This window comes from Natrix helvetica, assembly GCF_964273705.1.
Source record: "Natrix helvetica genome assembly, chromosome: W".
Classification (NCBI taxonomy): domain Eukaryota; kingdom Metazoa; phylum Chordata; class Lepidosauria; order Squamata; family Natricidae; genus Natrix; species Natrix helvetica.
This window is the reverse complement of record NC_138555.1, coordinates 83,718,016-83,730,404: the sequence shown is the minus strand read 5'-3', so window position 1 is coordinate 83,730,404 and position 12,389 is coordinate 83,718,016. Positions and strand designations below refer to the sequence as shown.

At 50.7% G+C, this 12,389-nt stretch overlaps 3 protein-coding genes across 6 annotated transcripts in view; 2 read left to right on the top strand and 1 right to left on the bottom strand.

Annotated features, from left to right (window-relative positions):
• The window catches only part of LOC309400339 (period circadian protein homolog 1-like), a 33,707-nt gene extending 30,737 nt beyond the window's left edge, over positions 1–2,970 (top strand). For all 4 annotated transcript variants that reach the window (XM_081968769.1, XM_081968768.1, XM_081968766.1 and 1 more), the window contains 2 exons: positions 100–250; positions 2,229–2,970. In XM_081968769.1, coding sequence (XP_081824895.1) covers positions 100–250; positions 2,229–2,456 — 379 coding nt within the window. In that variant the 3' untranslated portion in view covers positions 2,457–2,970. The remainder of the gene's footprint in view (positions 1–99; positions 251–2,228) is intronic.
• A 7,062-nt stretch (positions 2,971–10,032) lies between these two features.
• On the top strand, positions 10,033–10,770 carry LOC309400844 (histone H1.3-like; the record flags this gene model as incomplete). Its single annotated transcript, XM_081969542.1, has 1 exon — positions 10,033–10,770. Exon 1 carries the CDS (start codon positions 10,135–10,137, stop codon positions 10,768–10,770), a length of 636 nt encoding a protein of 211 aa, XP_081825668.1. The 5' UTR covers positions 10,033–10,134.
• Positions 10,771–11,595: 825 nt separating this feature from the next.
• On the bottom strand, positions 11,596–12,085 carry LOC309400837 (histone H3.2). The gene has a single exon (XM_081969536.1). The coding sequence runs from the start codon at positions 12,068–12,070 to the stop codon at positions 11,660–11,662; it is 411 nt and encodes a 136-aa protein (XP_081825662.1). The 5' UTR covers positions 12,071–12,085; the 3' UTR covers positions 11,596–11,659.
• Positions 12,086–12,389: the final 304 nt, after the last annotated feature.

Sequence of the window (12,389 nt, the reverse complement as noted above, 5' to 3'; positions counted from 1 at the left end):
TCTGGGGACGGGTGCCATGGGCACTTGTGGCCGCCTCGTAGGAGACGCCGATTGTCCAGCATTTCTGACCCACTGTTCCGCTGTCTCTCTCTTCGGCAGGGACATGGAGACCGTCCTGCAGGGGGATCGCGAGAAACTGAAGCAGCTGCAGAAGCAACAGCCCCGATTCACGGAAGATCAGAAGAGGGAGCTGGCCGAGGTCCATTCCTGGGTACCTAAGGGGATCCTGCCCAAAGCCATTAACGTCACGGTGAGGAGGCCACTGGCGGCTCCCGGGGGTGGGTGGTGGGTAGGAGGGATGTTGGGAGCAACGAGGGGACACTGGAATAATGGATTCACAGAATTGAAAGGGACCATGGAGGATTAGGGTTAGGGTTATAATCCATGTTACATTGTCGCTTGCTTTTTGCTTTCAGCCAAATTATTTTCTTCCATTCTTTTCCATTTTTTATACTCATTTTTCTTAATTCATAAACAATATACAATACAATACAATAGCAGAGTTGGAAGGGACCTTGGAGGTCTTCTAGTCTAACCCCCTGCCTAGGCAGGAAACCCTATACCGTTTCAGGCTATCCAACATCTTCTTAAAGACTTCCAGTGTTGGGGCATTCACAACTTCTGGAGGCAACTTCTGTTCCACTGATTCATTGTTCTACCTGTCAGGAAGTTTCTCCTCAGTTCTAAGTTGCTTCTCTCCTTGATTAGTTTCCACCCATTGCTTCTTGTTCTACCCTCAGGTGCCTTGGAGAATAGTTTGACTCCCTCTTCTTTGTGGCAACCCCTGAGATATTGGAACACTGCTATCATGTCTCTCCTAGTCCTTCTTTCTCGTAAGCTAGACATACCCAGTTCCTGCAACCGTTCTTGATATGTTTTAGTCTCCAGTCCCCTAACCATCTTTGTTGCTCTTCTCTGCACTCTTTCGAGAATCTCCACATCTTTTTTGTATCTTGGATATCTTCCTGTCATTTAAGACACAAGTGTTAATTTACGTTCATTTTCTCATAGTTTCAGACAGGAGACAGGAGAAACAGACAGTTTCTTCCACTGTCTGTTTTTGAGTCTTTAGGGACGTCATCGGTAGTCCTCGATCTATGTCTAATCGGCCCCCAAATTTCCATTGCATAGCGAGACGGTGAAGCGAATCTGGCCTCATTTTACGACCCTTCTTGCCGCTGTTATGAAGCGAATCCCTGCATCCCCTCGTTATGGAAATCCGATTTCCCCATTGACTTTGCTCATCATAAGGTTGAGGGAAAAAAATTGGCTTGCGTGACACACACGAGATGCGGCGGCCGTCATAAATACGAACCGCTTGCCGAGTGCCTGCATTTTGATCACGTGACCAACAGGCGATGCCGCCACCGTCGTTCAGTGTGAAAAACGGTTGTAGAGTCTGTTTTTTTCAGTGCCATTGTCACTCTGGTCGCCCCATGAACGGTCGTAAATCGAGGACTACCTGTGTCAAACTCAAGATTACCCTCTCCCCTCTTTGGAAGAGCTTTACAGCGCCCGCTGCCTTAAGAACGTTCCAAACATTCTTAAATCTCATCCTGGGCGTCCTTTTATTTAAAGCTATTACCATCTGGCAGCCGGTAGCGGATAGTAAAAGCATGTGAAGGAGGGGTGCTTGTGTTTTTATTTTTATAGTTCTAATGTCCACTGAAGAGGGCATTTAATTTCATTGTACGATGTGCAATGACAATGAAGTAAACTAAATTAAACTAAAACTAAGGCCGGTGGACGGGTGCCGCCCGCAATGTGGTCAGATCCGGTCCACGCGGCCATCCTGGAAATAGTAAGGGGCTGGCCCACGGTGCTTCGGCCCATCCCATCCCATCCTGACAAGTGCGTGGGCGGGCATGAGGCGGGCAGATGCATGCACGCCAGGGTGGGCTAAGCTGAAGCTTACTGTTTCCAGCATGGCCGCTCTTACTGGCCTTTCAGGGGTGACTGTCCGTGCGAGTGACGTCAAGCTGGCCATGCCCATTTGCCCACCCTGTCCGCACTTACTAGCCTTTCAGGAATAACATCAAGCTGGCCATGCCCATTCGCCCACCCTAGCCATGCCCCTCCTGACCCCCAGAGGACAATTACTATGCTGATCTGGCCTTGGTGCCTTGAGTTTTGACACTCCTGCTATACCGGCTGCCCCATTCAGAGAGGACCGTGAAGTAAACCCTACCTTAAACTTAACCATCGATGTCTTCCTCTCCCCCTTCCAGACCTGCGTCGAGTGCGAGACTAACGCAGCCTCTCGGGTCTCCCTGCTTTACGACTTGGAGATCCAGGATATGGACCTAAACGGCATGTTGGAACCGATGGAGGAGGGTAACGGGACACAGGTCTCGCTGCCTTCCTTACCGCTGGAAATTACCATGGAAGATGAGGAAGCCGGCGAGAGTCGGGACCAGGCCCACCGGGCAGAAGCAGAAGCTCAGGAGACCAGCTAAGGCTTGGAGAGGACTTTCTGATCTCGGACGTCGCTCGGATGAGGGAGCCAGGCTGCTGAGCAGCAGGACTCGGCCACCGAGGCGCGTAGCTGGCGGGCATCTCAGCCTGTGCAAGGTCCCCGTGTCGGCCTTGTTCAAACTAGGAACCTCTGGGCTGGCAGGTCTCCAGGAAGGGGTATCCCCTCCCTCGCCCTTCGCGGACGCCTTCTTCTCCTTCGACGGGACCCGGCCATTTTAATCCTCGCGGTGTTCTGGACGCAGGGTCGTGGACTTCCGAGAGCCCCGGATGTCTTTGGTGGTGGTGGTGGCAGTGGCGGTGGTGGGGGCGGGCGAGGGCGACGCGCGTTTTTATGTATTTATTTTACATTTTTTTGACAATTTTGTCCTGGGTTGTTTTCCTGGTGTTTTTGTTTTTTTACTGATCTGCCGCCGTCTTCCAGAAAGGGGAACGGCGCGCAGCGCTGAAAATAGTAAGGTTGAGGAGGATAATGATAATAAAAAAAAGTGAACTACAGACAGACTCTTTTGTGTCGCTTTGCCACCCCTTGAGGTCTGAGATCTACTCCCGGGGTGGGTGGGTGGGTGTTTTCCTCCGGAAGAGCTTCTCTCGGAAGGGGTCCACGGGGACTCTCGGAGGTTTCCTTGCAGATGTTTCACGAGCCGACTAGGTAACGTCATCCGTGCCAGCGGGCGATTTGCTCTCTGTTTTATGTCCAAGTGGCCTGGCCTGCCAGTGTCTGTGGGAGTGTTGTTTTTTTCCTCTTGGTGGTTCCTTGATTGGGCTTTTGTTGATTGTGTGATTGCTTGTCTGAGTTTGGTAATTGGCAAACCACTTGTATATAAACAGCAACCCCCCCTCTCCTTCTGGCACTGATGATATTACCTAGTTGGGTAAAGAAACGTCTGCAAGAAAGCAACCGAGCTCGGACAGCACCAAGGACCCCACAGTTGCTCCTCCTCCTCCTCTATTTACTACTTCTTCCCCTCCTCCTCATGCTTCATCTCCTTCCCCTCCTCCGGCTCCATTTTCTTCCTCCTTTTCCATCACTCCTTCTCCTCTTCCTCCTCTCTGTCTCCTCCTCCTCCTCTATCTCCCTCTCCTGCTGCTGCTCGTCCTCCGCAAACCCCACTCCCTTCTAGCACTGATTCTATTGCCTAGTTGGGTCACAAAACGTCGGCAAGAAAACCCAGCGCAGAGACCACCAAGGAGCCCACCGTCCTCCTCTTTCTACTTCCTCTCCTCCTCCTCCGTCCCTCCTCCTTCCCCTCTTCCTCCTCCATTTTCTGCCTCCCCTTCCTCCTTTTCCATCACTCCTTCTCCTCTTCCTCCTCTCGGTCTCCTCTTCCAGCTCCCTCTCCTGCTGCTGCTCCTCTCCGCAACCCCCCTTCCCTATCAATACCGATGATACTACCTAGATGGATCACGAAACGCCTGCAAGAAAACCACCGAGATCAGAGAACACCGTCGTCCCTTCTCTCCGCAAACCCCCTTTCTCTACTAGAACTGATGATATTGCCTAGTTGGGTAATGAAACGTCTGCAACCCCCCCCCCCCACCAACAACACCAATCCAGCTCAGAGACCACTAAGGACATTTCAACCCTCAGCTATTAATATTCTACATCGAGTTTTATTTTTGCCCTACAAATCAAGACTGGGGAGGGCAAAAAAACGGCCCAAACGGAAGTTCGGAAACAATGCGTTTCCAGCTTCCGGAGGGCCTTCGGGAGGGGCACGCGCCAGCCAGATAGTTTTTCGCCCTTCCGGAAGGCTGGGGAAGGCCGTTTTCGCCCTCCCAAGGCTTCAGGAAAGTCTCCAGAGGCTGGGGGAGGGGGGGGGGGACGACAACGAAAAATGGCCCCAACAGGCAAACGAAGTTCTCCCTTAAGAACTGACTTGCTCCGCAACAAACGGCCTCCATTACGGTTGTCCGTGGAGGATTTTGAGCAGCGGGTTGGACTAGAAGACCTCCGAGGTCCCTTCCGCTGCTGTTATTCTGGAGATGGCTGAAAAGCAGGCCAGGATGTAATTCGTCTGGAAGCAAATTGAATATTCTCGGATTAAACGGCTAGGCACCCGCAAAGACCCAGCTGTCATTTCCCCTCCACCACCACCCCAAAATATGCCAGTCACCCTAAGAAAAAAGTCAAAATATTTCCTTTATTTGGTGACGGAATCAAGTTTCGCAGAAATTGTACCCCAATTCCAACCGGTTCCTGCATATTTGCACGCACACACACCAAGAAGAGAAAGGAAGAGAACAAACTTTTTGGGGTTTTAGACAAAAATAAATTAAAAAGTTTGATCCACGGAGGAAAGAAACCAGTTTCGCTTCTCCCATCCTTTGTATCTTGTTACCCTGCAAAATACGGCGGCTTGAGGTTTTCTCCCCTTTTAACTAGAGGGGGAGAGGGGGAATAGTGACATTTTCAACCGAGTGCCAGAATTAAGATCCGAGGCTGCTCCAGGCAGTCCTCAACTTAACGACCGTTCGTTTAGTGACGGTTCCAAGTTGAAAAAGGCAACTTGGGAGCCGTTTTTCACAGTGGCGGCCTTTGCAGCCTTCCCCAGGGGGACGTAAGCTGGATCCCGAGGAAACTGGCACGTACTTAATGACGGTTGTGGGATTCCACCTTTTTTGCGACCTTCCCACAAGCCAAGACAACGGGGGAAGCTGGACTCACTTAACAACGGGGTTACTAACTTTTTATCACCTGCGGGGATTCACTTAACAACCGTGGCAAGACATGTCGTAAAACGGGACCCTGCTCACTTTGCAAACGTCTCGCTTAGTAGTAGCAGAGGTTTGGGGCTCAGTTGTGGTTATAAGTGGACTATCCATATTTATTTTCCATGTTCACCCCCCAAAAATGAGACATAAGAGGGGGAAAAGGCATGATGGCTTATGAGAGAGACAGAGAGAGACAGAGACTCACTCTTAATAGCTCCCACCTTTGTCAATGGGCCATTAAAAGTCCTGAGCCAGTCTATTCTACATAGCAAAGATCTCCCCCTTCAGCTCCAGGGTGATGGGATTAAAGCATGGCAGGATTAGCCTTTGACCCATCTCACCACAGGGCACCTGGGAGGAAGCCATGCTCAACCAAACTTGGACTCAAAACACAACCTAGAGAGTTGCCCCATGGGAGTCCGACAAGCAATCAGAAGACAAGATCAAGATCAAAGGCCAGAGAAGGCATAAAACCAGGGTCTTTCGACATCTCGTTCTCTTCTTCGCCCAACATCTGGAAGGATGTGATTCCCCCCTTTTCTGCTCAGGAGCTCAAACCATGGGATCCTGTCCACCATTAAAACCATCTTTCCAAGCAGCCTCCATGTTTCCAGCGTCTTTTCCCCCACTGGGAACTGAACCCAGGAGAAAAGTTTCTTCCAACAGTCCGAAGCCGGTCGAACTGGCTGAATACCACGGCTGCTTGAATTGTTCAAGGATGTCCGGATCCATTGGGAGAGAGAAAAAAGAAAAAGAAAATTAGCAGGAAAAAAGAAATCCTTTCCAACAAAGCTAGAGATCCTGTCCAGAGGTTTTCCTCTCTTCTGGACTTCTAGAAGTCAGCTTTTGATCTTTGTGGTCTCTTTCTGGGAATCAAAACATAAAGCAAACATCTCAAAAAGAATCACAACATACAATGGACAGTATTTTGGTTCCAACGACCGCCTGAATCCGCGGAGTTTTTAACACACCTAACACAACAATCCCTGCAGAGGGAGGAAGAAATGGGTCACCTAAAAGGTCATGTAGACCAGGGGTCCCCAATCTTTCGGACCTCGGGGACCACTAAATTCCTAATTTTAAATCTCAAGGATCTATGATCTATGTAATGACCAGCTGGGTGTGTCATGTGACTGGGTGGGTGTGGCCAACTCGATGTCATTCATGTTGAGGGGCGCCTCGCCGGCCTCTATTCGCCCCTCCCCTCCCAGCCACTTCTCGCCTGCCCGGCCGGGCTCCTTAGGACCCCAACAGGAAGCCATTGCTGGAGCTAAGCAGCCCCCAGGAGAAAGAGTTGGCGAAACAGTTCAGTTCAAATTGGATCTGGCCGAGAAAGAGGCTCAGCAGAAGCACCTCACTGAGGACTAGGAGCATGGGCTTTCCAAGCAGAAGGAAGACCTGCAGGAGTGCAAGGCCAGGGACCTGGAAGCTCAGTGGGATGAGATGGTCAGCCGGTTCCAGGCCGTGATGAAGTCCCACTGGAACGAGGCCCTCCGGCTCTTTATCACCAGCAACGCTTCCTTCCAGCCATCGCCCAAAGCCCCCCACCAAGAAGCCAAAGCAGACCCCAAGTCGGGATTTCTGCCCCCCTCCAACCCTCACAAAAAGACCCTGAAGGGGGAGACTCTCTGCAGCAACACAAGCGTTCATTGCACGTATCCATCCCGGGGGCTGTAGGTTTGAGGACCCCGGATTTAGTGCAATATAAAAAATGCAAATAATCTATTCTGCAGACCACCACAATTTTCTCATGGACCACCAGTTGGTGACCGCTGGATTAGATGACCTCCAATGTTCCTTTCAACTCTTGTTACTCTATTCTATTCTTATTTCTATTCTCTATATTCTATTCTATCGTCTATTCTATATTCTATTCTGTTCTATATTCCATTCCATTCTAATTCCATTCCATAGACAGGTTGCGCGGGCGACTGCGAGCCACTACATGTTTATTGGACCCGTGTCCCTCCTGGTTGGTACTGGCCTCCTGGGAGGGCTCACGAGGCTGGCTACTGGAGCTGGTGAACGCTTCGCTGGGTGAGGGCCTTTTACCAGCCGCCTTGAAAGAGGCGGTGGTGAGGCCCCTGCTCAAGAAGCCTTCTCTGGACTCAACGGAGCTAGCAAATTACCGTCCTGTCTCCAACCTTCCTTTCTTAGCGAAGGTTGTTGAGAGTGTGGTGGCTCAGCAGTTTCCGCGTCACCTAGAAGAAGCTGATTATCTAGACCCGCGCCAGTCCGGCTTCCGGCCCGGTCACAGCACGGAGACAGCCTTGGTCGCGTTGGTGGATGATCTCTGGAGGGCAAAGGATGGGGGTTGTTCCTCCATCCTTGTCCTATTAGACCTCTCGGCGGCCTTCGATACCATCGACCATGGTATCCTATTGCGCCGTCTGGAGGGGTTGGGGGTCGGGGGCACCGTATTACGATGGTTCCGCTCCTACCTCTCTGGCCGGACGCAATGTGTGTTGGCAGGAGAGGAGAGGTCGACCGCGAGGCCCCTTATCTGTGGGGTCCCACAGGGCTCGATCCTCTCGCCTCTCCTGTTCAACATATATATGAAGCCGCTGGGTGAGATCATCCGTGGTTTTGGGGTGGGATACCATCTGTATGCTGATGACACTCAGCTGTACATTTCCACCCCAAACCACCCCAACGAGGCTGTTGAAGTGATGTCCCGATGTCTGGAAGCCGTACGGGTCTGGATGGATGACAACAGGCTCAGGCTCAACCCCTCCAAGAGAGAGTGGCTGTGGCTTCCGGCTTCCCGGTTCAACCAGCATATGCCATCGCTGACCATCGGAGATGATCAATTAGCCCCGGTGGAAGGGGCACGCAATTTGGGCGTCCTCCTTGATACCCGGCTGTCTATGGAAGATCATGTGACAGCCGTGGCGAGAGGGGCGTTCCACCAGGTTCGCCTGGTGCGCCAGTTGCGGCCCCTTTTGGACCGGGAGGCCTTGCGTACAGTCACTCACGCGCTGGTGACGTCTCGCCTGGACTACTGTAATGCTCTCTACATGGGGCTCCCCTTGAGGTGCACCCGGAGACTGCAGTTGGTCCAGAATGCAGCCGCGCGGGTAATTATGGGGAGATCGAGGTTCTCCCATATAACACCTATCCTGCGCGAGCTGCACTGGCTTCCTGTGGTCTACCGGGTGCGCTTCAAGGTACTGGTTACCACCTTCAAAGCGCTCCATGGCACAGGGCCTAGTTACCTGCGGGATCGCGTCCTGCCCCATACATCCCTGCGACCCGTCCACTCACACAGAGAGGGACTACTCCGGGTGCCGTCCTCCAGAGAGTGCCAGAGGGCAGCGCCCAGAAGTAGGGCCTTCTCTGTAGTGGGCCCCACCCTTTGGAATGACCTCCCCCCAGACATCAGAACTACAACCGACCTTCGCTCCTTCCGTATGAAGCTGAAAACCTACCTGTTTCGACTAGCTGACCTGGCATAACTCTACAACCTCCCCAGCCCAGGGCATTTTTAATTGTAATTTTAGTTTTTAAGGGTTAATTTCACTGGGGTTTTAACTTTTTAAGTATTGTAACTTATTTATTTATTCTTACCTCCTCTATACGCTATATAATACCTTTGTACGTCGCCCCGAGTCCCTGTGGGGAGAGGGGGCGACTAATAAGTTCAAGTAATAAATAATAAATAAATAAATAAATATTCTATTCTATATTCTTATTTCTATTCTCTATATTCTGTATTCTATAGTCTATTCTATATTCTATTCTTTTGTATATTCCATTCTAATTCCACTCCATATTCTATTCTATATTCTCTTCTCTATTCCATTCCATATTCTATTCTATATTCTATTCTATTCTTATTTCTATTCTCTATATTCTATTCTATATTCTATTCTGTTGTATATTCCATTCCATATTCTATTCTATTTCTATTTCTTCTTATTTCTATTCTCTATATTCTGTATTCTATTCTATAGTCTATTCTGTTCTATATTCCATTCCATTCTAATTCCATTCCATATTCTATTCTATTATTATTATTTCTATTCTCTATGTTCTGTATTCTATTCTATAGTCTATTCTGTTCTATATTCCAATCCATTCCTGTTCCTAATTCAGTGAGTAGTTCTTTTTCACAATTATACATCCTTTTCATTTTCCCTTTCTTTGCCGGACATAACATTTTCTTTGTTCCCAAATAGGTAACACCGGCTTTGAAGTAATATTATGATTACGGATTATTACAGGTTACTGAGTTCCAGAAAAAAAAAGGCATCAATCAGACTTGCTTTAAAAAACCCAAACCGCCCTCCTTACATCTTTCACTCTTCACTTGTTCCCGGCCTCTTTCATGACAACTCAATTCCCCAACTTTTTTTTTTTTTTTGCATTTGTGATTTTTCAAGCCCCCCACATAAAATGAACGTCTCATCCCCGTAGGCTGTTATATGTGTTACTTGGCTGGATTAAAGAAGCGATTGCGGGGAATTCATCCACCGAGATCCTTGCCTGTCCTGCGGGTCAAGATAGAGACCCTCCAGGGTGGCTGTTTCCAGGGTTTACACGGAGGTTTCCCAAGAGGCCCCTTCAGCATCTTCAGACAAAGGTGTCAGTGTACACGTGTCAAGGCAGAAGAAGCCGGGAGAAGCCGTGTTGCCCGCTTTCTCCCCGCCGTTTCTAGGCTGTTCCAGCTAAAGAAAGTGGGGATCCCGAAAGAAGACACCTTCCCCTTTCGATCCCCCCGGGAAGGGAAAGAATCCGCCCGAGGGGTTTTTATTAATCGGCTGTTTTAGGCCGATTGAGAAACACAAAAAAACCGCAAAGCTGAAGTAGAAGATTTGGACCAGCGAAACGCCGTGCTGGCAACGGACCAATCAGCGCTCAGCTCCTCTCCTATAAATACCAGCGCTCGCCGCGCCTCCGGGCAATTTAAGGGTCCGCGTCGGAGGAGTCAAGTGTCCCGCTTGAAGGATGGCAGAAGTCGCGCCGGCAGCGCCCGTAGCGGCGGCTCCGGCTTCGAAGGCAGCAGCGGCGAGGAGAGCGGCGGGCGCTGCGAAGGCGCGGAAGCCGGCCAGCCCCAGCGTGACGGAGCTGCTGATGCAGGCGGTGACGGCCTCCAAGGAGCGCGGCGGCATCTCCTTGGCCGCGCTGAAGAAGTCCCTGGCGGCGTCGGGCTACGACGTGGAGAAGAACAACAGCCGCATCAAGCTGGGCCTGAAGAGCCTGGTGACCAAGGGGACGCTGCTGCAGACGAAAGGCACGGGAGCCTCGGGCTCCTTCAAGCTCAACAAGAAGCAGGCCGACCCCAAGGACAAGGCGGCTCGTAAGAAGCAACAGCCGGCGGGAGCCAAGAGCGCCAAGAAACCCACCGGCGCCACCGCCGCCAAGAAGGCGAAAAAATCTCCGGTTGCCGCCGGGGCGAAGAAACCCGCCAAGAAGCCGGTTAAGAAATCCCCCAAGGCGGTTAAGAAGCCCAAAGCAGCGGCGGCTAAAGCGAAAAAAGCTGTCAAGAGCCCCGCCAAGGCCAGGGCGGCGAAGCCGAAAGCGAAGCCCAAGACTCCCAAAGCCAAAGTGGCGAAGCCCAAGAAAGGCGTGGCGAAGAAGTGAGCTGCTCTCTGCGGCTCAGGTGCGAGTCTCGTTGCTTGCAAACCCCCCAAAGGCTCTTTTAAGAGCCACCCACAAAAATTGTTAAAAGAGGCTGTTTCCACACGAAACGAAAGGACTACCTCGCAGGGCTATTGTTTGGAAAGGGAGGGAAAGTGCTGCGGCCGCCATTTTAACTTCTTCCCTAAGTAGGAACGTATTGTAATTCAGTCAAAGCAAAAAGTAATTAGACAAATGTTAGCAAAAATCTGGGTGACTTTGACCCAATCATTCCGGGCCAAAACCTACCTCAACAGGATTGATATGGAAAATAGGAAATGTTCGCTGCTTCATTTTTTAAGAAATGGCATATAAGTAACATTTAGAGGGAGCGCCGAGTATCTTACAATTTGTTAAACGTCAGAAAACAATCCAACAAGGCAGGAGTTGAGTTAATTTTAAGTAATTAATTTAAGTGATTAATTTATTAAATTAAGGTAATATAGCCCACAAGTGGCCAATTTATAGGTTACATTCTTCCACCCAGCTGCGTTTTCTCTTGCAAGTTGCAGGCGAGTGAGGCCTTTCAGAATCGGGTTCCAATCTAGTTGAAATGTTGATATTGCTAACCCATGTATATGACATGCCCTACATTAATTGGCCAAATTTAGTTAAACCCATGTGAGATAATTGGCTTTAATCTCCCAATTTTTAACTGGGTGGAAGCAGATGCCAACGCTAAATCGATTAACCGAAATTACTGGCCATCCGCTGTTATCTCGGGTCTTTTTGTGAATTCGATTCCCAATTAGAAATGGATTGGGCGTGATCAGCGCTTTCCGAGGAGAATTTGGTGGCTCTTAAAAGAGCCTTTGGGTTTCTGAAACGGAGCGGCGTTCTCTCGAATCCTTCTTTACGCCCGCTCTCCGCGGATGCGTCGAGCCAGCTGGATATCCTTGGGCATGATGGTGACTCGCTTGGCGTGGATGGCGCAGAGGTTGGTGTCCTCGAAGAGCCCCACGAGGTAAGCCTCGCTGGCCTCCTGCAGAGCCATGACGGCCGAGCTCTGGAAGCGAAGGTCGGTCTTGAAGTCCTGCGCGATCTCGCGGACCAAACGCTGGAAGGGCAGCTTGCGGATGAGCAGCTCCGTCGACTTCTGGTAACGGCGGATCTCCCTCAGGGCGACGGTGCCTGGGCGGTAGCGGTGAGGCTTCTTCACGCCTCCGGTGGCCGGAGCGCTCTTCCTCGCCGCCTTGGTGGCCAGCTGTTTGCGGGGCGCCTTGCCGCCGGTGGACTTGCGAGCGGTCTGCTTGGTACGAGCCATCTCCGAAGACACACTAGAAGTAATAAGCTGCGGTGGCGTGCTCCAGGGTATTTATAGGCACTTCGCAGAGCCTGATTGGCTGAAGCGTAGGAAACATCCGTTAGGACGTTTGAATTTCGAGGGCTGAGCTCCCATTGGCTGGTAGCGGTCAGGCTAAAATTCAATTACATTCGACTTTGATTGAGCAATTTCAAACAAGCTGCATTTGATTGGACAGCGGTGACATAACCCGGGGCTACCGAACTCCAGCTAAGCGCTAGTGGCTCAGTTTTCTTTCTGGTCGGTCCTCTTTCTTTATAAGCCATCCTTTGCAGCACAT

Bases quoted from the DNA above. Each gene is read 5' to 3' on its own strand.
- LOC309400837 (XM_081969536.1), bottom strand. From the start codon at position 12,070: ATGGCTCGTACCAAGCAGACCGCTCGCAAGTCCACCGGCGGCAAGGCG.